This window comes from Microtus ochrogaster (assembly GCF_000317375.1).
Source record: "Microtus ochrogaster isolate Prairie Vole_2 chromosome 6 unlocalized genomic scaffold, MicOch1.0 chr6_random_2, whole genome shotgun sequence".
In the NCBI taxonomy this organism is placed as follows: domain Eukaryota; kingdom Metazoa; phylum Chordata; class Mammalia; order Rodentia; family Cricetidae; genus Microtus; species Microtus ochrogaster.
The window spans coordinates 12,056,393-12,082,433 of NW_004949095.1; the positions used below are offsets into that span (position 1 = coordinate 12,056,393).

At 41.6% G+C, this 26,041-nt stretch overlaps 2 protein-coding genes across 6 annotated transcripts in view; both read right to left on the minus strand.

Annotated features, from left to right (window-relative positions):
• LOC101991873 (dimethylaniline monooxygenase [N-oxide-forming] 4-like) overlaps positions 1 to 26,041 on the minus strand; it is a 56,778-nt gene that overhangs the window by 10,674 nt on the left and 20,063 nt on the right. The window contains exons 1-7 of one of the 5 annotated variants that reach the window (XM_005363974.3): positions 11,647 to 11,912; positions 10,118 to 10,255; positions 8,081 to 8,132; positions 7,759 to 7,966; positions 6,233 to 6,421; positions 4,742 to 4,904; positions 2,561 to 2,703 (exon numbers count right to left, since the gene is read on the minus strand). In XM_005363974.3, the coding sequence (XP_005364031.1) occupies positions 2,561 to 2,703; positions 4,742 to 4,904; positions 6,233 to 6,421; positions 7,759 to 7,890 (627 nt within the window). In that variant the 5' untranslated portion in view covers positions 7,891 to 7,966; positions 8,081 to 8,132; positions 10,118 to 10,255; positions 11,647 to 11,912. Of the gene's footprint in view, positions 1 to 2,560; positions 2,704 to 4,741; positions 4,905 to 6,232; positions 6,422 to 7,758; positions 7,967 to 8,080; positions 8,133 to 10,117; positions 10,256 to 11,646; positions 11,913 to 26,041 lie in introns of those variants that run through there. The other 4 variants (XM_005363972.3, XM_005363971.3, XM_013352547.2 and 1 more) reach the window with 4 other exon arrangements.
• LOC101991584 (dimethylaniline monooxygenase [N-oxide-forming] 4-like) overlaps positions 21,684 to 26,041 on the minus strand; it is a 13,735-nt gene continuing 9,377 nt past the window's right edge. The window contains 2 exon segments of the mRNA XM_013352549.1: positions 21,684 to 22,383; positions 23,049 to 23,118. Of these exon segments, the coding sequence (XP_013208003.1) occupies positions 21,948 to 22,383; positions 23,049 to 23,118 (506 nt within the window). The 3' untranslated portion in view covers positions 21,684 to 21,947.

Sequence of the window (26,041 nt, forward strand, 5' to 3'; positions counted from 1 at the left end):
GAGCCTGTCCTGGAACTAGCTCTGTAGACCAGGCTGGTCTCGAACTCACAGAGATCCGCCTTTCTCTGCCTCCCGAGTGCTGGGATTAAAGGCGTGCATTTAAAAAGGGAGATGATATAGATGTAATTAATTCACATTGGTATGAATCTTGGTTTATAATGAATTTAAGGTCAATTTTGTTATATGTTTATGTATTTCTGATCTTGATTAAGGTATTGTGATTGTGTAGTTCATTTAAAAATGTAATGAATAATTAGGAAATATAAGTTGTTAATAGATAATCATTGATAATAGTCAAGCTTGTAGTCATGTTAGTTAGATTTTTCTAGATGTGCACAGATATATTTCAGATAGGTATTCTTCATATCTTTCAAAGACTACAGAATATGGCTTTTAAAATGCATTAATATCTTAGGGCTTTTCATGACAACAAGACATATTTGCTCCTGGCAGCACCAAGCTGCTTTGAGAAGAAGATGGGCCTTGAAGAGGCTCCTTATGGAGTTGGTTAGCCATTTGGGCAAGAAACTGCTCTTGCCTGGTCTGTTGCATAAACTGGACATAAAGAGACTTCAGAGAGAGGACTGCTAAACTTGCCTAAAGGTAAGATGATCCCTCGGGGTTCCTGATTCATGAAAGAGTCTGAGAGACATTCTGCAGGATACAGAAGAAAATGACTGAATTGTCTTTAAAATTTCCTGCTTCATGAAAAAGTCTTCTGGATACTATGGGCCTGTAGGCTGAAGATGAATGCTCCAATGGTACAAAAGAACTTTGGGTGACTGTCCAGGTAGTTAGATATCTCTGTCATTTCTAGAGTTTTGGAAGTTGCTTATTTCTTGTTTACTTAGGTAATATTGTATCCTCCTGGAGTCTTTGATGGAGTTGAAGAATTGATAGATAGTTATAGTTTTCCTTTGTTATGATAAAAGATAAAATAGATCTAAATATTGTAACTGTAATTCTTACTTGATACCTGCTATATATAATTATACTATGTTAAAGTTAAAGCCTTCCTTCCTTTTTGTTTAAAGAGAAAAGGGGAAATGGTGTAGGATGTGTTGCTTTCATTGGTTGAATAAAGAGACTGCCTTGGCCTTTTGATAGGGCAGAAACTTAGATAGTTGTGGAAGATAGAACTGGATGCTGGGAGGAAGGGAGAGTCAGAGAGAGCCACCATGGAGTCACCAGAGTCAGGCATGCTGAATCTTTCCCAGTAAGCCACGACCTCGTGGTGACATACAGATTATTAGAAATGGGTTGAATCGAGATGTGAGAGTTAGCCAATATGAGGATAGAACTAATGGGCCAGGCATTAATTTAATTAATACAATTTCTGTGTGGTTATTTTGGATATAAGCTAGCTGGGAGGGAGCCGGGCAACCAGGATGAAAAGCAGGCCCGCGTCCTCCTACTACAGAGTGGGGCCCAACATGGCACACCCTACTGCTCTTCCTACAATACCTCCCTTATAATCAGATAGGTGACTACCCTAACAGTCACCATAGAGCCTTCATCCAGTAACTGACGGAAGCAGATGCAAAGACCCATACCCAAGCACCAGGCCAAGCTCTGGGAGTCCAGTAGAAGAAAGGAAGGAGGGATAATATGAGCAAGGGTGTCAATATCATGACGGGAAAATCTGCAGAGACTGCTAAACCAAGCTCATGGGAACTCAGGAACACTAGAACGACAAATGTGGTGCCTGCATGGGGCTGAACTAGGCCTCCTTATGTGGGAGGCAGCTGTGTAGCTTGGTCTGTTTGAGGGGTCCCTGCTCCTAGGACCAGCATATATCCCTGGTGCATGAGCTGGCTTTTTGGAGCCCATTCTTTATGGTGGGATGCCTTGCTCAGCCTTGATGTAGGCGGAAGGGTCTTAGTACTGTCACAACTTAATGTGTCAGGCTTTGTTAACTGCCCATTGGAGGCCTTACCCTTTGGGAGGAGTGGAAGTGGGGTGAATTGGGGGTGGAGGTGGGAAGGTAAGTAGAAGTAGGTGTGAGGGGGGAACTGTGGTTGATATGTAAAATGAATAAAAAAAGAAAATAGAATCAACATTTCTAGTTTGTGTATGCATTAAACATATAATAAATACATTTAAAATATTTTTTAAGAAGAGTTGCTGTAGTCATGGTGTCTCTTCACAGCAATAGAAACCTTAACACAAAAACGTTTGACAAAAAACCTTACCACTGGTTTCTAACATGGAGTTTTGATAGAATTACAGAAGGTTCATGTAAAATAAAGATGAATAGGTTTTGGTTGCCTGTAATCCCAGACTTTGGGATTCTGAAGCCAGAAATTAATTAAGGTTTGGTGAGGTTGCATAGTGAGATCCTATTTCATCCACTTGGTTTTTCTGCAGCCCTTTGAACACAGTCAGCTTCTGTAATGTGTGTCTCCTGACATGGCAGACCAAGAGTGGCTTTGGGTCTTTTCCTCATTTCCCTCAGGCCAGCATAATTTACCAATCGGAAAGGTGTTTAAGGTCTTAATAACTTCTCTGAGTCACTGTTCATGCTGATAAGGGCATAGACACTGATTTAGAAATAGTGTACCTGGGCTGCTATTCTACTGAGCTCCACTGCGATGTCTGCTCCAGAGTTCCCAAGACCAACCACCACGATGCGCTTGTCCTGAAAGGCATCCGGAATCTTGTACTCTTGGCTGTGTAGGATCTGTCCTTTAAACTTATGGATCCCTGAGGCAAGGAAGGATGAAATTACCTGAAATATTTCAGCTATAATTCTGTAGTACACAATGATAGGGAAATCCCCGAGACAGACACACGTTGCTTGTATTACTACTCAAGGAAGAAGACATGTGAAGAACAAGTCTTTTGGGAATTTGGTGAACCCAAATACAGATCTTTTACAACCTGTTAAAAAATAGTGATAACTACTGGAGAGATGACTTAAGATGGGTAAAGGCACTTGTTGTTAAGCCTGACAACCTGAGTTTGATTTCCAGCAACCAAATGGTGGAAGAAGAGAATAGACTTTTACAGATTGTCCTCTGGCTTTGTATGGACACCGTGGTGTGGATACTGTGAATATACACGAATATAATAAAGGTTATGCAAAATAAGCCCATCATATCAAATGGGGACAAGGTTGAAGGCATCCCTTATGTCTGGGCAGAGCACAGGTGCCTGTGATTATTACTTTTTAGTGTGCTAGTGGAATTCCTAGCTAGAGCGATAAAGGAAGAGAAGGGAGAAGAGCATTCAGTTCGGAAAGAAGGATGTTTTCATTATTGGCATAGATGATTTTATATACAGAAAATGCCATAGATTCCCCTCAAACTCCTGTAAGACTCATTAATTAAGCAAAAGTATAGAATACTAAACCAATATGTAAAAATCAGTATTATTGTTGTATATCAATGGAAATAGATCTGACATAAAGATAATTAAAATAATTCCATCTATAATAGCTACAACAAATAGCCTGGAATAAATTTATTCAAAGAGGAAACACATAAAAACATTGATTAGGTGTCATTGGAGGGTAGAGTGGGTTAGGGGATAAACCATCAAACCTGATGTCCATCTGAGTTCAATCCCTGAGTTCAAACCCAGATAGCATTTAGAATATTGCTTTTTGAGAAATTATAGGTGAATTCTCACTCGATTGTTATCCATATGTTTTGAATAAAATATTCCATTTATTTGTGATTAATTGTTAAAATAATATTTTCAAGAGATGGCTCAATGAGTAAGAGTGCTTGTTATGTAACCATGGCGACCTGAGTTTGGATTCTAGTAGATTCCATGTAGAAAGCTGGGTGTGACCTTATTCATGCCTGGAACCCAGATGCTGTTGGAGGTGATGACAGGATGCTTTCTGGGGTTTGCTGGTTATCAGCCTAGCAGAAGGGCCAACGAGAGAAGCTATCTCAAAGGAATAAGGTGGAGAGTTATAGAGCAGAAGACCCAACATCTTCCTTTCACCTTTGTGCATCTGCACACAGGCACCTGTACACATGTGTGTACGCCACACTACAAATACTGTGATCACAAGCACATATAAAAACAACAGAAGAAAAGAAAACTTGACTTACTAATCTCCTCCAGGGTCAGTAAGAAAACACAGACTAGGAGCAGTTTTATTACATTTTAGTAATCCTCACTTCCCTAACTTTTATTAATCACATCTGAATTTGAGTAGCTGTCAGCTTTCTAGATAACTGATTAGGACCTCAAAGACAAAGGTTTACCAATCATAAAAATGTTACAAAGAATGTGCCCAACTGTTTTCAAAGGAGATTTTAAACGCCCTGATCTGAGAGGTATAGTAGGCAATTTTAAAGAGCGAATTTATTCATTTAAATTGATTTCTGGTTTGCTTTTTTAAAAGCTACCTGTCCAGCTTCTGCACTCTCTTACTTCAAGGTTTTGAATCATAGACAAGCCCTGATTCAAATGACCTCTCCAAATTAAAGTTTCTTAAAAATGACAGATCTGATATTTTATGTTTTAGTTGATTGCTGTTATTGAAGCGGACATGTATGATAAGGCTTCAATCACAGTGTTTATATTAGTATATAAATAGTAAAACTATACACAAAATAGGACATTTTACCACTCAAAATATTTTTGTGCCTGTAATTTCTAAGTAAATATAAATAAATATGACATTGTCTATAAGCCTGCTGAAGTATTTTCAATTATGAGCAAGCCATTTTTCCTCTAAAAGAACCCAAAAGAGTATTGATGGTCTTAGGTAGAACTGACTCACCAGGGAAGGACTCCAGAGGTAAACGGGGGCTCAGGAATTGCCCAGTACAAACCATTACAGCATCAAATACAGCGCTGTGTTGTTTGCCATCTGTCTCTGTGACAACATCCCACTGGCCGGTTTCAGAGAAGTCTGGGCGTTGTGTTACACTGCGCACAGTAGTCTATAAGCAAAAGACAAACACTGTCTTTGACTTTCACACTGTGACTGGTATATCAACTCATCTACTATATTAAGTAGAGTAACTTATGATATAAACAAGGGTTGTGAGTATCAGTTATCTCATTCTTAGATAAATTAAGTACTGTGTATACGCTCTCAAAGGTGCTCCTAAGTGGATTACAATTTAGACATTGAAAGGATAAAACAGGACTTTTTATTGGTGAGAAGGAAATGAGTCATAATTGCTGATGTGTTGTGGAAAGCCAGGAAAGCAAACTCCTCCACCATACTTTCTGTGTTGAGGGTTGTAGTCACTTCTTCCCACTGGGTTTCTTAAATAGAATCATTACTTTATTCTCAGGAAAACATTCTTTTTTATTATTTATTTATTTATTAAAGATTTCTGTCTCTTCCCCGCCACCACCTCCCATTTCCCTCTCCCTCCCCCAATCAAGTCCCCCTCCCTCATCAGCTCAAAGAGCAATCAGGGTTCCCTACCCTGTGGGAAGTTCAAGGACCACCCACCTCCATCCAGGTCTAGTAAGGTGAGCATCCAAAATGCCTAGGCTCCCACAAAGTCAGTACGTTGCAGTAGGATCAAAAACCCATTGCCATTGTTCTTGAGTTCTCAGTAGTCCTCATTGTCCGCTATGTTCAGCGAGTCCGGTTTTATACCAGGCTTTTTCAGACCCAGGCCAGTTGGCCTTGGTGAGTTCTCAGGAAAACATTCTAAGTTTTATTCTAAATGCAACTGTGGTAGTTTGAAAAGGAATGGCCCACCTACTTGTGTTTGAATGCTTGGCCCATAGGGAGTGGCACTATTAGGAGGTGTGGTCTTGGTGGAGTAAATGGGGCTTTGTTGGAGGAAGTGTGTCATTGTGGAGGTGAACTTTATGCTCACGCTCTGCCCAGTATAGCACATAGTCTCCTGTGGTCTGTAGATCAAAATGTAGACCTCTCATCTCCATGTCCATCACCATGTCTGCCCGCACACCACCATGTCCCCCCATGGTCCACTGTGGATGATAATGGACATATCCTCTGAAACTATAAGCTAGTCCCAATGGAATGTTTTCCTTTGAAAGAGTTGCCATGGTCATGGTGTCTCTTCACAGCAATAGAAACCCTAAGATAGAGTTTGACATTTAGAGGAGGAATCAGGAAATTCAGTATTTTAATGATCTGAGTAAGGAACAGAGAGGAAATTACCTATCTTATTCCTATCAAGAGAAAAATAAGAGAAAAGTTTATTTGGTCATCTCAGTTTCATTAGGTTACTGCCTAGGCCAGCTTCCATTCATGAACTTTCCATAACCCAAGCCATCTTACCTTAAACTGGATATATTTCAGGAGGTCAAAGTGCTCGGCAAATTCCCTGAGATACTCCCAGAATTTCTTGTGCTCCATGAAATTGGGGTAATCTTCTTGGTATGGGAAATCACTGTAAGATGACATTTCCTTGCAGACATTTGTCACCAGTGACTTGTAGACTCTGGTCATTCCGTCCTTGGAAGTTTCCTGTAGTGGAGGTAAACTTAGCATGCAGGAAAGAAGGAACACATTGAAAGAGAACCTCAGTTGCCTTGGTGCTTCATGGTCGCCCAGATGAAAGGTGTTTAGAACAATTAGCATTTATTTATAATTTTAAAGAGTTCTAGAAAACTGAGAATTAGGTGCCCATGCTGTCATGGTAAGGCATCCTTATTGGGACTGGAATGAGTAAGTGCAATATCTTTTCCCCATCACAAACAAAGAAGCTGATGACAGTACAAAATGGTCCTTAAATGATTCCACTGATTGTCAGTCTTGGCTGGTAGCTTCTTCTTCACCTGTCATAGTGATTTCTTCCACTCATGCTGGACATGTCTCTCCTTGCCTTTCTCTAGGGAACTGCTTCACAGTTTCCCTCATTACACTTTGTTCATATTTGCAGACTGTATTATTTTCATTGCCATTAAAAATATCAAACATTCTAATTTTAGGAACAAAACCCAACCCCCTCATTAGCCTTTCCTCCCTCCCTCCCTCTCATCTCAAATATCAGAAAAGATTCAGCATACACTGGCAATCTCTGCTTCCTTTTGTATTCCTTAGCCCATTCTCTGGTCTTGATTTCTATCACTCAAAAACAAAACAACAAAAAACATCTACCTTCTAGGCATCAATGAACTTCATATGTCTGAGGTCAACTCTATTTCCCTCTCAAGTTCTTCATTCCCTCTCCCTTTCTCCTAGAGGCCTTCTGGAACTCAGGGTTTGCAAAAGGTAATTAATTGTGGTGCCCACAGCACTGGTGATCTGAATCTTAGAGCCTCTTTTGTTGCATTACAAGAACCTCTTTACTGTGTCTGTTCTCTTTCTTGAGTATGTGGAGGGTGGTGAGGGTCCTTGCCTGTTTTGTGCATCATTGTACCCTGGCAGAGCAACATGATAAATACATTCTGAATGAATGATCCCCACATAAGATCTGAACAGTGTCTAGGAGTTGGGGCACTACTACTTTACTCCAACTTCATCCTCACAAGTGTGTAATCCTCTCCTTCTTCACCAAGACGGTCCAGCTTGCAGGATGTGGCACCCTGCAACCTTTAGAAAGTACAAGTCCAGATACCATCACAAACTATAATGATATTATAATGATAACAGATTCGACTCTTTTTCCAGGTCCTTGACTATGCCTTGCCAATTTCTAAGGTTCCTTACATCTCAGACAACATCCCACACAGGGTTTATCATGGAACCACACACATATTTAGCATCATTCAGTGAGCTCCTCCTGTTTTGATCACCAAGTGAACAGAAGCTGCGTGTGACTGGGTCATGATTACTGGTCTAGGAGGATGGGAACTACGCACAGCAAACTTCCACAGTCCCCCGAAGTCATCACTTCTTTCAAAGCAGGTGGGTTCCAGGTCTTCGTCTAAGCAACATTTGATAGAGGACAGGCCACTCACACCAGCTCCGATTACTGCGACTTTCTTGACCATGGTTATGTTCTGTGTGAAGGTCAAGGAAAGCTTTGTATGGTAGAGTCAGAAGAGAAAGCTTGACAGAGGACTCAACCTATGTAGTGTGAGAAATACTCCTATTTACTCTGGGGGTGAAAGTGGAATCATAGTTTGATTAAACATTACAGGTTCTGGAATTGGGCCATTTTGATTTAAAAAGTGGTCTTACCTCTATTTAGTTGTGTGACCTTGGACTTGCCATCACTCTTCTGTGCACCTTGCTTTTCGCGTCAAGAGAATGGGGGTGATGGTGAAAATCACTAGAGTTTTTGTGAAGGTTAAATGACTGGTATTTGTTGGAAGGGTTCAATAGTCCATGTGTTACTAGCAAGTGCTCAATTAAATCCACTTTTATTTTTATTACCGAGTGTAGTTAGTACATTTTACCTAGTGGGACTCCTATAGCCTCTCAGTATTAATAGAACCTTTTACTCTCATGTTGCTTTTCCAAATATTCTCCTAGAGAGATGACTCAGTGGTTAAGAATACTGATTCTTCCAGGGACCTCGGTTCACTTCCCAGCAGCCACAGATGCCTCACTACTGTCTTTAACTCCAGTCCTAGAAGATCTAATGTACTCTTCTGCCTTCGTCGGGAACGTGCCTCACACATTTCACATACATAACTGTTAGAAAAAATGCTCATCTATACAAAATAATAAAATAAACATGCTTCTAAAACTAAAATAAAGCTAATTAATTTAAAGAAAATATTTTGAAATACACAAGATACTTTTATGCTTGCTATGTAAAATAAGCTTATAAATTAACAACAAAAAAGGAAATTTGTATGAGGAAAGAATCTATTTTAAATAAAAGGAAAAAAAAATAAGGCAAAATACCAATTGAGCAAATTGAGATGGTGGACAGTTTATACAAGAAAAGCATAGTGTTAGTCAAGAAGTACATGAAAACCTGTTTGATCACATTAATGATACCAAGCCTGAGGTACCCTTTTCCAGCTTTCAAATATGAAGTTTGAAGAACGGAGCTATGTTCAGTAAGTTAATACATGCACTCATTGTGGTGGAATTTGCCTTGTGGGACCAGGAGCACACGAGTGTATGGTGCCCACGGGTCCAGCAAAAGAAACCCAGTGCTATTGATAACTGCACTGCTCTGTGAGGCAGTCTACCCACAGGTGAGCTTCTGGTGCTTGCGCCAGAGTGGGCATGCTGCTGAGCTGAGGGCTCGAGGTGTCCTGCATCCTGTCACTGAGGATCTGTTCAGGTTGGAGGGATTTCTCAGGGCTTCCTGTTCCAAACATACTGGTGTTCAACTCTCTGTGAGGTTTGGTATCTCCATACATGGCTCATTGCATTTCAAAACTCCACCTCTTCCATTTCTACCAAGTTCATTTGGGGGTCTTTTAGTTCAAAGTGAGTTACGGTGAAAAGAGAACGGACCTTAGAAGAAGCAAAACAAAGTTTAAACTCAGCTATTGAAGAAGAATGTACCCATAGGCTCATATAAATGAATGTTCAGTCACCAGGGAGTGGCACTATTTGAAAAGATTAGAAGGATTAGGAGCAGTGGCATTGTTAGAGGAAGCATGCCACTGGGGTGGGCTTTGAGGTTTCAAAAGCTCATGCCAAGCCCAGGGTGTCTCTCTCTCGCTTCTTTTGGATCAGGGTGTAGTTCTCATCCACTGCCTGTATGCTGCCATGCTCCCTGCCTTAATAATAATGGACTAAAACTCTGAAAGTGTAAGCAAGCCCTCAATTAAATGCTTTCTCTCAGAAGAGTTTCCTTGGCCGGGTGGCAGTGGTACATGCCTTTAATTCCAGCACTCAGGGAGGCAGAGGTCGGCAGATCTCTGTGAGTTCAAGGCCAGCCAGTCTACAGAGTAAGTTCCAGGACAGCCAGAGCTACATAGAAAAATTCTGTCTTGAAAAACTAAATTTAAAAAAAAAAAAGAGTTGCCTTGGTCATGTTGTTCACAGCCATAGAACAGTGACAATAGCAGCTGCTGGAAAGTTATTGCACTCACCTCCCAATAACAACAACAACAACAACAACAACAACCAAAACACTCTCTGATAGACTGCTGGTAAAATAAGAAAAATACCTATGCTAATGGACTGTGTAAACAATATCATATTATTTAGATAAAAGGATCCATCACAAAATATTTACTTGCTGCTCATTCCTTCCTATCTTTCTCGGAAAAGCTCGGAGAGGTAGCTTCTGGAAATATGCAAACATACCTGTGGATTCTCTTGAGTTGAGAAGAACACCTGGATTGCTTCCCACCAGGAACAAAACGGCCTTCACCAAGAAGAACACTTGAAGTGCTCGGCCACTAAGAGAAGGTCTGAAGTGGTCAGATCTCTGCTCTGCTCTGTCTTTCAAAGACACAAGAGAAGTGGTTGTTGATTAAATTGGTAAAGTGGAAAGTATGCGAGTAGAATAGACTACAGCAAAGGAATCTGGCCACTGCTGTGCCCTGGGGACATTTCAGTGCAGGGACTTAAGGGACTGAGCTAAGAGTGGAAATCTAGGTGAGAGAGCCTCAGAGATTAGATCTGAGAAATAAAGTCTTAGAGACAATGAAAGCAGCGAACCAGGCCGTGGCATGAAGGAGAGAGGCAGACATACAGACGGCACATGTGGTAGGTCCTGTTGAGCAGCTGGCCCTGGTAAAAATCCTGACACAATGTCTTTTGCCCAGTCTGGAGTGGACCATGGGATAAAACTGGACCACAGCACCAGTCTTTCTAGTGCTGATTATTATCTGATCATAGAGACACATCTGTACACTTCAATAGTAGTATTTGAGTACTGTGATCTTCTGATAGTGGTAGCCATTTGAAAATGTATTTGTATCAGTAAGGGAAGATCATAAGGGAGTTGGAGATGGAGAGATCTGAGTTCTGCTTCGGTTTGTACCTCTAAGCATGTATGTAACCTTGCCCAAAATTCTTGAAAAGATACAGTTAAAGTAGTTTTCTCTTTCTATCTTGTTTGGAAGTATCATGTCTGAGACAAAATTACTCATAAAATAAAAAATCCACAAGAAAGGAAGGAAGGAAAAAGGAAGAAAGGAAGGAAAAAAGGAAGGAAGGAAGGAAGAAAGAAAGAAAGAAGCAACACAAACCTCAAACAAAGCAAAAACTCAACAAACAGCCAAGGAAAATCCAGAGCCAACAATCAATTATGAATTCTATCTTGAAGGGCTAAGAAAATGTGCCATCTCTGTCAATTCTAAAAACACTAGAACATGAGCAATACTTGTATTACTCTCTGGCTGGGAGACCTGAGTTTCTGAACTTGGACCTTTGTACAACAGCAAAACCCCACCTCATACCTGCCCGACCAGCAAACAGTTCTCAGATGTGGGAAAACATACGTGACAGCAGATGGCAGAATCGACTAGGGCCTCTAGGGAATCGCCATTTGATGATGAGCTAAGCCAATTTACTGCCACTGTGCTTGCCTGGGTTTTTTCTATTTAGGTTTCCTAGGGTCGTTCACTGCTGTATCATCCCGAGATCAAAATGAATAGAGTGGGATCACTGAAGGACCCATGGCTGTGACTGACATGGAGCCTTCCTGTTGGATGGCCTCCTCCAACTTTGCTCTACTTTCTGTCTCCTTGACTCTATTGTGCTAGCCTCAGTCAACAGCCTCCAGGAGCAAAACACACTCCTGCAAAAACACACTCTCCCTTCAGCATCTGCACAAACAGTTTTTGGAAAAATTTCCTCTTGAAGGCAAAACAACCCAGGACACTTACCTTGCAAGCATAGAGCAGATTCTAGGATTTAAAGCCAAAAGTGGGAAGTCAAAGGTGGTGTTTGTTTTATGACACAAGGAAGAACTTCTATCTCGGAGCCTTGTCTTAAGAAGAGAAAAGAGTGCTGACTTTGATTGAACTCTTCTTATTTCAACACAAAAGCCTGTTGCTTCTTCTATCGTGCTGTTGACAACAGGGAGTTGTGTTAAGAGAAACTTTACACTTCCGCAATCTCCGTGGAGGTCTGAGTGACAGCTAAGAGAGCAACTTTCAGATTGGAAAGAACGGAGTCCCGCCCCTTTCCCACACCCTCCTCAGCACAAGAGCTAAAATTCCAAGGCACTGAAAGACCATACTGTTATCATTACTGCCTTTAGAGGGCGCCAAACTCTCATCCTTCTCAGCAACACCCTGCCTTTATTCTCTGTCTTAATTATATATTTTTATTTTTGGAGAATTTTTATATGTATTCAATGAAATATGATCATATCCACCCACTACTTCCTGACAACTTCCCTCTCCTCCCAACACAATGGCTTCATTTTTAGTTTGATAACTAGGAACACTTAGTACTATTGCCCATATGTGGATGGTATGGGTTCATTGACTAGAGCTTGGGAAAATTAGCAGTGGCTATTTGATTCTCCTCTTAAACCAGCATAGGAGCTATGAAAATAAAAGGAAAGAAATAAAATAAAAAGGATAAAATAATCTAGGCCACCACATTCTTCTACGCTTGGTGTTCTTTATTTCTCTCTGTCTTTTCTTTTCTTTCTTTCTTGAGATAGGCCTTCTGTATGTAACAGCCCTGGCTGTCCTGGAACTCACTCTGTAGACCAGGCTGGCCTCAAACTCAAAGAGATCTGCCTGTCTCTGCCTCTAGAGTGCAGGGATTAATTCATGGCCACTGCTGCCTGATGCTTGGTGTTTTCTAACTCAAGATTTGTGGTCTTGACTTTCAAGGTTCCTGAGTGGGTGCGTACTTCAGATTGGATCAGCAGAGGGGGCTGGTAAAAACTGAGGACATAAAATACTTTCTAGCCGGGCGGTGGTGGTGCATGCCTTTAATCCCAGCACTCAGGAGGCAGAGGCAGGTGGATCTCTGTGAGTTTGAGGCCAGCCTGGTCTACAAGAGCTAGTTCCAGGACACGAACCAAAAAGAAAGAAAGAAAAAATAAAATACTTTCTAGGCATTTGTTCTTCCTCTCAGTGCTTGGAAGTCACCAGAATGATGGTGTCCTATCTAGGTTTGTCACTGAAGGATGTTCTCCGCCATGGCTCATTGATCATTTTCTGAACCAGAAGTCAGATATGCAAACAACTGAAGGAGTCAGGAAGGCAACATGAATAAAGATGGACAGATAAGACCCGACTGGGAAGCCCAGTGGTCTGCTCTGTTTAAATGCTGTCCTTTGGGAGCAACAGCCCAATACCTCAAGGCTCTAGACTCATTTTTTTTTCTCATGTTTGAGACAGGGTTTCTTTATGTGCTCTGTCTTTTTAACCTTTCAAATTTGCTATTCTTGTGTGTGAACGTCCCTAGAGCTGAGATTATAATTACCCGCCCCCGTTCCTGGTGTTTTAGCAGCAGGATCTAGCTGTAAACCCCTCTGTGGTTTTTGTGAGCAAGCACCACTTATCACAGGGGGATTTGCCTTGTGAAACCAGGGGAGCATGCGTGTATTATGCCCATGGGCCCAGCAAAAGGAACCTAGTGTGTGCATTCCTCATTCTGATATCTGCACCACCCTGAGAGGCAAAGTGTGCCTCCAGCTGCACGTCTGGCTCAGGAGCCAGCGTGGGTGTGCTGCTGAGCTCAGGTGTCCTGTGACCCTGTCGCCGAGGCTCTCCTTTACCCTCTGCTCATGCTTGCTGTTGCACCGTTAGGTGGGTTTGGAGACTCTGTCCCTGTGTAGGCCCATATTTCATATGAGATATATGTAGCCAGGTTCTCTGGCCATGCTTAGTTTCCAAGGGCAGCTGCTCCCCTGCCAGACACCTGTAGCCACCTAACAAATGGCTCAGGTTGGACTGCTCCTTCTCTTTGTTATTGTGTAGATCACCTGGGAAGAGGTGTGGATTCCACGCTGGTGACTAGGTTGCAGGTGTGATGGTACTCCTGTGTCCTGAGGAAAGATCATACTAATAAGTTTCCATCTTGGTTTTCCTGGGGGAATAAAAGGTGTTTGAATAATAAACGTGGGGGATGTTCAGGAAAGAATGAAGCCTGAGACTCCCTTCCAATATTGCTGTCTGAACTGTGTCTCTATTTTCCCGCGCCCCCACACTGGTCCAATTAGGGAAAAGTCGTTTTATGTTGGGTCTTCAGACCCCGAAATAGTGGAGTCCAACATGGGGCTGACCACTGAACCCTGAGAAATGCCGGAGAAAGGACCAGAAGTACGGAGGAGACCATGAGGACTGACCGCTAAACTCTGAAATGCTGGGAAAAGGACCAGAGTATGGAGGAGACTGTGAGAAACACGTGAGAGAAAAAAAAAACCTCACCACACGTGGATACGTGAGTAGTGAGTGCTCAGATAATAAAGCTGGACAGTAATATCGGGAGTAAAATTTGTAAATATAAAAATATGGGACAAGGAGAAAGCAATCAAATGACTATGCAGTCGATTAAAAATCTATTAAAAGACAAAGGAGAGAGAGAGTACAGCAGCGTCAGATACAAGAATATTTAGAATTCATAGAGGAGATATGCCCTCCATTTTCCCAGCGCAGGACCTTAGATGTAGCAGTATGAAAAGAAGTGAGAATGAGAATTCAACAACCTTATTGTAATTATGGACCCGAAAGCATCCCTGAAGATACGTCTTATTTCTGGATGCTAATACAGGAAAGGTTGGACGTAAATCCTGACTAGCAGGATATAGTTCCATCCATGCCACCTGAGGAGTTGCTGGATACTCTTTCAGAACAGAGCAGTTACAACAGGTCAGAGACTAATGACTCAGGCCTTGAAAGGGAGTCTTCATCTCTCTCACTAGCAAACAGCAGTGCTGAGAGGCAGAGACACAAGGACAGGGTTCAGAAAGAATTAAAAGGCTTGAGAAGGTTGGTAACCTCGCTATCACACAGATTAGGAACTATGCAGACATAGGACTCCTGTCAGCAGACCAATACTCTTCCAAGAGTAATAGCAGATTTACATCTACCCTCAGTTCAGAATACACCAAAAGGGAAGCAGAGGCATAAGGATAGCAGTGAATCTCCTCTACAAGCTTGTATCAGAGAATCCGCTAGCAAAGGAGAAGAGATGCAGGGATTTCAATTGTTCCCAGTATTGGAGCAGAGAGATGCACAAGGAAATCTGCTTAGAATACATACTCCCATATCATTTAAGTTATTCAAAGAATTAAAAACTGCTTGTGTGCAATATGGTGCCATGACATCCTTTACCCAGACACTGGTGGAAAATAGACCTGAGGAAGCTCTGCTACCAGCGGATTGGAAGCGGAATAGCCAAGGCTTGCCTGTCAGGAGGAGATTATCTATAGTGGAAAACTGAATTTACAGAACAATGTCAGGCCACAGCTGAGAGAAACAGGACTCAGCAGATTCCTATTTCATATGAGATGCTGTCAGGCAAAGGACCTTATACAGAAACAAATCAGCAGTTATAATATGATATAGTAGCATATGTCCAGACAAATACATGGCCAAGAAGGCTTGAGTAAGCTTCTATCGTCCAAAGAACAGACTGAGGTGTTGTCTAGTATAAGACAGGGACCAGATGAGTTATTTCATGACTTTGTTTCCAGACTAACACAGGCATCTAATAAGTTGATTGAAGACTCAGAAGCATGACAGATAATAGTTAAACAGTTAGCATTTGAGAATGCCAATGCTGTATGCAAGGCAGCTAAAAGACCTTTTAAGAAACAGGGTAATGTTGCAGATTATATCCAAATTTGCTCCGATATTGGCCAATCATATTCACAAGCAATGGCCTAACTGCTGCCTTACAGGAAAAAGACAATTAATAGTGTCTTATGCCAGCAGGGAGACCTAGCCCCAGGGACAATGCAAGCTACAGGAATACCTGGAGGCTGTTTTGGATGTGGTCTTATTGGGCATCAGGTCAGACAATGTCCTGATACAAAAGTAAACCTGAGGACTAAAAGAGAACCGGGATTGTGTAGGAGATGTAGGAGAGGAAAGCATTGGAATAGTGAGTGCAGATCAAAAAGAGATGATCTAGGAAATGCGATTGAAAGTTTTGCTAGCTATAGTAGTCTGGGCTGGCATCTGTGATCTTTTAGAGTCTGTGGCACATCTGGTCAGGTTGTTTTGGCTTTTAGAGTCTCCACTGAGAAGTCAGGTGTGATTTTAATAGGCCTACCTTTATATGATATTTGACCTTTTCCCCTTAAAGCCTCAAATAATCTTTCTTTGTTCTATATGTTTAGTTTTTTGATTAGTATGTGGAGAGAGGACTTTATTTTTTCTGGTCCACTGATTTTCTGTATGTGTATTATACCTTTATAGCCATCTCCTTTAATTTAGAAAATTTTTCTTCTATGATATTGTTGAAATTTTTTTCTAGACCTTTAACCTTGGTTTCTTCTTCTTCTTCTTCTTCTTCTTCTTCTTCTTCTTCTTCTTCTTCTTCTTCTTCTTCTTCTTCTTCTTCTTCTTTTTCTTCTTCTTCTTCTTCTTTTCCTATTATTCTTAGGTTTGATCTTTTCACAGTGTCCCAGATTTCCTGTATGTTTTGTATCAGGAATTCTAAAATTTAACATTTTCTTTGACGGATGTATCCATTTCTCTCATCGTTTCTCCAATACCTCAGATTCTTCCATCCTTTGCATTCTTTTGCTGAAGCTTGCTCTGAAACTCCTGTTATAATTCTTATAATGTTCATTTTCAGAATTCCATAAGTTTATACTTTCTTTACTGATTTGACTTTCATTTTCAGATCTTGAACAGTTTATGCATTTCCTTTAACTGTGTTTTCTTGACTTTCTTTAAAGAATTTATTTATTTCATCTTTAAGGAACTCTATCATCTTTATACAGTTGGTTTTAAAGTCTTTTTCTCATGTTTCAGCTTTGTTGGAGCATTCAGGGTCTGGTGTGGTAGGACAGTTGCCTCTAGTGGAGACATATTGCCCTGACTGTTATTGATTGTGTTTTTATCCTGGCTTCCTAAGCATCTGTATTTGGATTGCTATGAGATTATGATTATCATTTAAAAATGGATTCAGTATGATGGCCGTTTCCTGGTACTATCTGTATTTTGAGTTTGAAGTCATGACATGTGATATCCACAACATTTAGAGATCTGGTCAAAGTGTAGCATTATCAAGGAGGAGTGATTAAGCAGGGACAACTCCCTGGAAGAGGCAGTGCCAAGGTGTTCAGGTGGGGGCTTTAGTCACAGGTAAACGGAGGTGACTGAAGGCAAAGGTATTGCTGTTCAAGGCAGCCAGTGAGATAGCCTGGGCTATTGGGTCACAGATCCCTGAGTTCTCCCCTACATGCTGCCTAAACCATGAAAAATTATTACTTCTCTGACTCTTTGACTTCTTCTTTGAAAATTTATACATAGAGAAAAAGCCAGGATATGATATATCTAAGTTACAATGAGCTAATAAAGACATCTCTGCACTTCTCCCTTCCTCTGGGACTTGCAAAGACTTAGCAATTGCATAGATAAAGACCTTTATCTGTGGTTGGTCATTTTTAGCAGGGTTTGAAGCTGCTCCTTGTACTGGGGAGTTGTCAGTAAGAACTGAGACACATTAACCAGCTGCAAAAGAAGGGCCACTTGAATACTTGAAAACAAATTCTTCTTTGTTAATGTTCACTTGCTGTTGCATGTCAGAGGGTGCTTGTAGGTGGTGGTGATGGGGACCAGGGGAAGAAGAGCAATCCTAGCTGGAAAGCTTTGCAATGGTGAATTACTGGGAAGAAATAGCTACACCTTCTGGTTATACAACAGGGAAAAAGCAACAGTGAATGAATGGTAGTTTTCTAGTATATTCATGAAGAGAACAGAAAATCATTCTGCCACAATCAGCAGTTAATTTACTGGGAATCACACATTTCGTGTGTCTCAAACAAGTACCGGTTGACAGTGCCACCATTTTCTGGACGATGACACTGAGGCTGAGTAATGAGGCCAAGGTGCCAGGCTCATGATGGAGCTGGGATGGAAATGCAGGTACAATTCTCATTAGCTCTGGTTAGCTCAGGTTGCTCCTGGTTATTCCCTGTAAGCAGTATACCTGTCTCACTTTGGACTGAGCAGTTACAGTTCTGCTAACTGCCCCATGGATTATCCATTATTTAGAGAATAAACATTGGTATCTTGTCCTTGCTTGTTTACAAAGCTTAGTTAATTTGAGGTGAGGCATTGGTGTTGGCAGAAGAACGAAGATGGATGAAAATGTCAGCCAATGAAGTCCCTGTTTATTTCTCAAATAATGAAATACTTATTTAGAAATGCTTTGTATGAAGTAATGCTTGGAATAAAAAAATGATATTTCAGAAGAAGCTATCCTTTATTATGAGATATAAAATGCCAAGTGGTAGCTGGGCTCGGTGTCATACTTTTTAAAACACACTGCTGTGTGAGTTCAAGGCAAGCCCATGCTACACTGTGAGTTTCAGGCCAGCCAAAGCCACTACAGTGAGACCCTGTCTTAACAAAACCAAAACAAAATTACTCCCCAACATCAAGCCCCACAAAACCCACAAACTTCCCCAAGCCAAGCGACATGTGGTTTTACATGTGATAAGTACTTATAATTGTCATCTTTACGGAACTTAAAATCATCTTGAAATAGAATTTCAATGGGAAATTGACCTATGTGCATGCCTTCGCTTAACTTTTCTTTTTTTTAGTTTTTTATTGAACTCTATATTTTTCTCTGCTCTTGTCCCTGCCTCTACCCTCTTCTTCAGCAGATTCCCAAGGTCCCCATGCTCCCAATTTACTCAGGATATCTTGTCTTTTTCTACTACCCATGTAGCTTAGATCTATGTGTCTCTTAGGGTCCTCATTGTTGTCTAGGTTCTCTGAGATTGTGATTTGTGGGCGGTTTTCCTTTGCTTTATGTTTAAAAACCACCTATGAGTGAGTACATGTGATAATTGTCTTTCTGGGTCTGAGTTACCTCATCAAAACGATGCTTTCTAGCTCCATCCATTTTCCTGCAAAGTTCAGGATGTTATTTTTTTCTGCTGTGTAGTACTCCATTGTGTAAATGTACCACATTTTCCTTATCCATTCTTCAGTCGAAGGGCATTTCGGCTGTTTCCAGGTTCTGGCTATGACAAGCAATGCTGCTATAAACATAGTTGAGAACATGTCCTTTTGTATGCCCTTAACTTTTTTGCTATACATTGTAATGTGGAACTGTGAGTGAATCCTCCCCTAAATTGCTTTCTGACAGGGTCTTTTATCATAGGGACAGAAATGAAACTATGGCACCACAGCAAGAAAAGAACAAGAACAGAACAGAATAGTATGTGAGCTGTGGTCATTGTGCAGGAGTGAGGTAGGGGAGTGTGAGTGCTTCAGCTCTGGAGCTGCAAAGATATTCTGACTTATCAGGAAGTCAGCTTATACTTAGAGCCACAGTAGGACAGCTCTGGAGGGGAAGAGCCAAAATAAGACAGTTCTGGAGGCTGGAGCCTCAATGGGATAGCTCAGTCCTGGAGGGAAAATTGTCCTGACTTGCCAGGAAGCCAGACTACCCGAAACTGGGTGCAGTGTGTGTGTGTGTGTGTGTGTGTGTGTGTGTGTGTGCTGTCCCATAGGATATAGCAATCTCACTCTTCTAGAGAGCCTCCTCAGCTAAACTCTGGTGTAGGTGTCCTTCTGTATTTGTGTTGCTTTCATTGGTTGAATAAAGAAACTGCCTTGGCCTTTTGATAGGGCAGCAGCTTAGATAGGCAAAGTAGACCAAACTGAATGCTGGGAAGAAGGGCAATGTGGCTGACACCATGAAGCTCCTGCCTGAGACTGACCCTGGTTAGAATCTTTCCAAGTAAGCCACGACCTCGAGGTGTTACACAGATTGGTAGAAATGGGCTAGACCAGAATGTGAGAGTTGGCCAAAAAGAGGCTAGATATAATGGGCCAGGCAGTAGTTTAATTAATACAATTTCTGTGTGATTATTTCTGGTGTGAGCTGGGTGGCCAGGATGACAAGCAGCCGGCTCATCCTTCTCGAAAACTCTGCTCTGTTCCTCTAAGGAAACATCCTAGCAGAGCTCTCAGCTTCTTCTTCTTCAGCCTAAATTGTTATGTCTGTTGCTAACACTCTGCTAAAGAGAAAGCCCCTGCAGAAATGTAGAAATCTCCTCCAGCTCCAGGGAAAGGTTGTTACTTTTTCTACTCAGCATTGCTTAGCCCTCCTAAGAGAGTCTCAGCAAGGTTCTTCTGTTCTGCTCTGCTCAGCCTTGTTCAATCTCTGATCGTGAGCATCTCAATGAGAGTTTTCAGTTCAGTTCCCTAAGGGACCTCCAAGCTAGGTTCTATTCTGCACTGGTGAATGAAGATCGTGACCCCAGTCTCTTTTGAGAAAAAGATTTATTTGGGAAGGAGGAATCCAGAAGAGTGCCTGCCTCTACCAGGGGTGGGGAGTAAAAGACAGCCCTCAATGGAACAGGCAGAGAGGCTTATATAGAGCTTCTTAGGGGCAGAGCTTTCTCCTCTCTTTTTTGGATGAAGAGGGATTGATTAGTTTTCTGTGCTCAGTGATTGGTTAGTTTAGTTGGTCAAGGGCAGAGATGGCTCTGATTTCAGAGTCAAACTGTGTTTCTTTCACTGGTCCCTTTTAGCCTTTGGCTCTCATCTTAGGATCAGGGCATATTTCTTTTACTGGCTCTGATTCTCGGGACAAAGTGTGTTTCTTTGGTAATGGTTTCAGAGTCAGGGCATGTTTCTTTGGGTCTAGGTTCAGGGCAAATGGTGTTTCTTTCCCTGGCTCAGACCTCAGATCCAGGGTGTGTTTCCTTCACTGGCTCTGGGTTCAGAGTCAGGGTGCTCAGGGATTTGTTGCTTTCCTGCTCCAGTTGGCTCCTTGACCCTACAGGTGTTCCTCTGTGTCTGGGAATTTATGAAAAGTTCACACACAGCAAGATAAGCATAGGAGACTGTTAAACAATATCAGTTGGAGGACATGCCCTCTGGATTTTTGTTGGATTAAACAACTGGGGAATATTGCCAAGGGATTGATTAGAGAAAGAGACTTTATTCCCTCAGGTTTTGATTTTTTGGGGTCATCATGTTTTGCCCTTATGTCCTGGCTAAAGGGTACTTACTGCAAGTGTTAGATGTCTCTTTCCATGGAGACATTTTTCATTTTAGTAATTGCTTTCTTCCTTTACTTCTTTAGGTTCCAGGAAAGTTAACTCATTGTTGCCAGTCTCGGGGGGGGGGGTAGGTATTGCATCACAATTTCCCTCCACTGCCCACATCTTTTAGCTTGATCTCTATATTAAAACTTCACAGGCTGGTGAGATGGCTCAGCAGGTCAAGGCACTTACATTGAAGGCCTGGCATACTACATTTCATCTCTCGAACCCACAAAAATGAAGGAGGTGACCCAGTGTGCCAAGCTTTCCATTGTCTACATCACATGTGCCATGGCACACATATGTTCCTTCCATGCTATGTAACACACATATCCACCATAATAAAAATAAATACAAGAACTCCCAAAGAAGTCAATTTGAGTTCCATCTTGTTTCTAGCAGGACTTTGTTAGAAATAGTCACCATAGGTTAATTTAGAACAACCTTAGGTAGAGGGGCAGACTCTATATTAGAAAGCAATATACAAATGAAAGTACTGAGACCAAGTAGAAAGTCCTGGAATTTTGGTAAGAGACTCCCGGAAATGAACTTGAAAGATATGATGGGAAAGACTGGCGGCATACACAGACGCTTGAGGTGGAACTGTCGTGACTTGATGCATCCCTCACAACCACTGATATCAAACCTCAGCAACCAGGAACTAGGTATCTCAGGTCACTTTCCATTACCACAACAGAATACGTGAAATGGGTAAATAAACGAATTTTATTTTCTCATGATTTGTGAGGTCCCAGGTTTCAAGGTCATAGTAGCAGCTTCTGGTGAGAGATTTGTACTGTGTCCTTACATGGTAGAAGGTTGAAGGGCAAATTAATGCACAGAAATGTGATAAAACAAGAGGCAGTCTTGCTCTATGATGACACAACCTATGAAAACTGACCCAGTATTTGAGAGCAGAACCAGTCTGTTTATGAGGGTGCCCCAGATACTTCCTCCAATGTCACAGTGGGCAGCAACTCATGGATTCTGGGGGATGTACCATAGTACACGGCTAGGGAAAACTCTTCCTTGCAGTTTGTCTTGCACTAATTTAAGAAAAAGTGAAGATTTATAGAAAAGTATAAGAGAGGCAAGTAGGAGAGATGCCCCCCAAACTTTTAAGGAACGTGACAGAGTGGCAGTCTCAGGGGACTTAGGAAGAGTCCGAGTTTTCAGTGGTTTTATGATCCTGTCCCACTGGGTCATGATGGCATTTCTGGCTCCATCCCATTTCCCAGGGCCCATTAGGCGGTATTGGTAAGGGGAACATGGTCCAAAATAAACTTCCCAGGCTAGTCTTGGATCCGTGAGGAACAGAAGTGGGATGTTGGGTTTTGAGCCTATGCACTGAGCGATCTCATCCAGGTAGGAAATGAAGTTGATTTTGTCTTCACTAGTATCTTTAATCACACCCCTATGGGCAAAAGAGAGAAGCAATATTCATCAACCAAGCCCTGGTCTACATAATTGAGTTATAAGATTTACTCCTCACTCTCCCATTTTGTTATTGCTATATTAGATCAAACTTTATTTTGGGAATGTTTTCTATGAAAAAGAGTGAGCGAGGGGGCGTTTATTTAGCAAATATATTGGCTAGGGCAAATTCGTTATAGAAAGAAGAAAAGAAAGCATTCACGAAAAAAGCTTGGGGAGTTTGAGCATGACATGAGGCTTAAGTCATGTCTGTCCAAACAAGATGTTGTCAATGAATGAAAGGATCAGAAAGCATTTTATAGACAAGGAAAGGAATAGTCCCAGCTACTGTGGGGGCTGAGGGGGTGAGCATTACTTGTATTCAGGAGCTGAAGCCCAGCCTAGAAAACATCACAAAAAAATTTATATGCAGACAGCACAGGCCAGGATGAGGCCATCTGGGAGTGAGATTGAATTTTGGTGCTCATCGAGTTTAAGGAGTGTGGAAGATTAGACAAACACATCTTGCGAAGTGAGGAGTAAATGCGTACAGACTGGATTTCCTGTGAAAGGGAGGCAGATAGACAGGGTCCGAGGCATGAGCCACAGGTAGTTGCACACAACTTACTAATGTTTTCCCACAGCGAGCTCTACCCTTCTTCATACCTTTTAATGAGCTGCTCCTTTTTCGTGGCTTCTGCCATCAGTTTCTGGGATGGAGGGATGTTACAGAGCCCTGGGAGCAAGACCAGAAGCAACAGGAAAGACATTAGCTCTTCTTCTTAAGTTCTGCATCCTCTCATTTCTGGCCTCTCTCTGCTCCCATCTTGGAAGTTGGTGTGGAACTATATTACACAGTGAACATCCTGGATGCGAAATCCCATAAACTAGGGACCTTCATTGCCTTGTTCTCAGAGGAGTGTCTGGGGCCTTAATGCTCAGCTGTGCCGCCTACACCAGACATCACGTCTGCTCCAGCAGTTGCTGGAGTTCTTCCATACCCACTTCCACGTTCCTGCTTCTCCCTCTTAACAAACCTATATTCCATTGTGTAACACTCCTGTGTGGTTCTTGTGTGTGTGTGTGTGTGCGTGTGTTCAAGACATTTGTTGTTTAAAGGTTGACATTTAGAGCCCCACTTCTGTAACCCTGCGAGGTCAACTGTGTTAGAGGAGGTAGTTTTCTTATTGGGAAGTCTCCTGTGTGGCCAGTGCTCAGCCTCAGAGGTGCTTTCTCTGGCATGCTGTGAGGACCATCTCTGTTGTAAGGTGATCCAGGAATCTAGGGTAACTAGGAAACTGAGTACTTGTGAGACACTAAAGAGAACCAGCGTCTCATGACCTTAGTTTCTTCAAGGCATGGAATTGTTCTGTGATGTGTTTTCATGCTCTTCCCAGGTGTAGCGGATAGGGGTGAGCTTGCTTCAGATTATCCATTGTTGCTTCAGTTAAATGTTTAAATAATCCTTTATATGCTCTCTGGGAAAAATGTTTTGTTTTCTTTTTTTTTCTTTTTTCTTTTTCTTTTTCTGCCACCTATGGCTGGTCCTTGTGATTGCATACAGGTTGAACTCGTGAGAACTTTATTCATATGACCTTTCTTTCTCTCTCTTTTGAGCCCTCTCTCTCTTTGTCTTGGTTTTTGAAACATGCTTTTCCTGAGTAGCTTTGGCTGTCCTGGAACTCACTCTGTAGACCAGAACAGCCTCAAACTTGGAGTTTTGCCAACCTCTGCCTCTTGAGTTCTGGGATTAAAGGTTTGTGCCAGTACAGTCAGGCACATGTGACCTTTCTTAACCCTCAGAATATAACCTGTCTGAGGCTTTGAATAGAGTTGACATGGACATTAGTCTGCCTTATTTATCTGCTACATCCTCCTAGGTGTCACTGCTTCTAGAGAGGTGATAAGCCTCCTTCTTAGGACAGTTGTAAACTTTGAACCCGGCCCCTGCTCATCTTAATTTTAGCCTATTCTCATGGGCTGTGACCTTTCTCTCTCTAGCAGTCCAGCTCCCAGCATCTAAAATCTCATTCTGTCCCTTTGGTTTTTTGGAGCTTTATCCTGAACCTACTTTATGTAAGGAACTTTACCCTTAGCTATTTCCCAACCCCAGATTTCCTATCTAGCCTCAGACTACTCGTGATCTTGGTAATCCACCCTGTCCATCCTCCTTTCTGGACAGTCCTGCCTGCCTGGTAGCCAATGTCAACCCTAAGGTATGTTGTATTATCCTCAGAGTAAGGTGTGACACATCTCTGTGCTGGGTTTTCTGCCAGGGTTTTGTTATCTTGTCAAAAATGAGCAGGACTATTTGCTGAGCTGCTTGTTAGAAGCTCTCCTGTGGACTGCGCAATTACTCATGAGGTATGAACCAATCCAATTGTGTCTTGCCAGCTTTATCATTTGAGTAAATATTTTACAGCTCATTGTGCACCAACAACACTAGGTCTTCTGTGGTTTTAATGTTTTTGGATAGTGCTGTAAAAGGACTTATTGTCTTTTAAGAAATACAAATTTTTGATAATTTAATGAAGGCTTGTGATTCCTTTCCTGTAGTATAAGAATCTCATAAGCTTGTCTAATCCTCTCCTTCCATTCAAATAGGACTTTTGTAGTCAGGCCTTGTGGTGCAGGCCTGTGATTTGAGTTGCTCAAAGTCTGAGGCAGGAGGATCACAAGTTCAAGGCAGTTTGAAAATTGTAGTAAAAGCCCGTATCAATCATTAAATAAATAACATTTGAGAATGAAGCCCAGTGGTAGATTGTTTGCCGGGCACATGCAAGGCTCTGTGTTCAACTCCAGCACTACAAAACACATATTAAACAGAGCCACCTAAAAAGTCAAATAAATAAATACAAATTGAATATTTATTAACTTATGGGAGCACAGAGTACCTTAAAAATACTTGTTATTTTATGTGTATGAGAGTCTGCCTATATGTATGTGCTGGATCTCTTGAAATTTGTCATAAGTTGCCATATAGGTGTTGGGAACTGAACCTCCATTTCTTTTTGCTAGAACATTCAGTTTTCTTAGCCTCTGAGTTAATGCTTCAACCCCAAGCATGGGTTTTCAGTGCAGGTTGGTGTCTATTGCAATTACAGTGTGACATTACTTGTGATTGTTTTTGTTTATTAAGGTTATCTGTTTGGTCCCAATGTGAATGCTGTTCATATTCAAAAACAACACAGCTGGAGTTCTTTAAAATGCTTGCCACTTAACTGGTGTGGTAAGATGCCAATAGTAAGAGCTACAGTTATTGCCTAGTGAACTTTCAAGGCGCGTCAAGTACTCTGCTAATTGCTTTTTTAAAAAGTACCCATTTAAAAAATCCTTAAAAAAATACTATATAGATGAAAGACCTGAGCTCTTAAGAGATCTTTACAAAGCTAATAAGTTTCAGTCTGTGACTGGACCCCACAAGCTGCATCTCTATGACCTTTAGCTTCTTGGAGCAATAACAGACAAGGAGTAATGCCCATGATCAAAATTTTTTATAAGCACGTGTGAACAGTTACGAGACAAGATAGACAGACAGGGAAAATGATGTGGGCATGGGATCTGGTTGAAGCCTTGCACCAGATCAGAATCAAGAATTCCCGTACAGCTGATTGAGAAGCCAAGGACAATGGCACTGGGTTTTGATCCTATTGCATGTA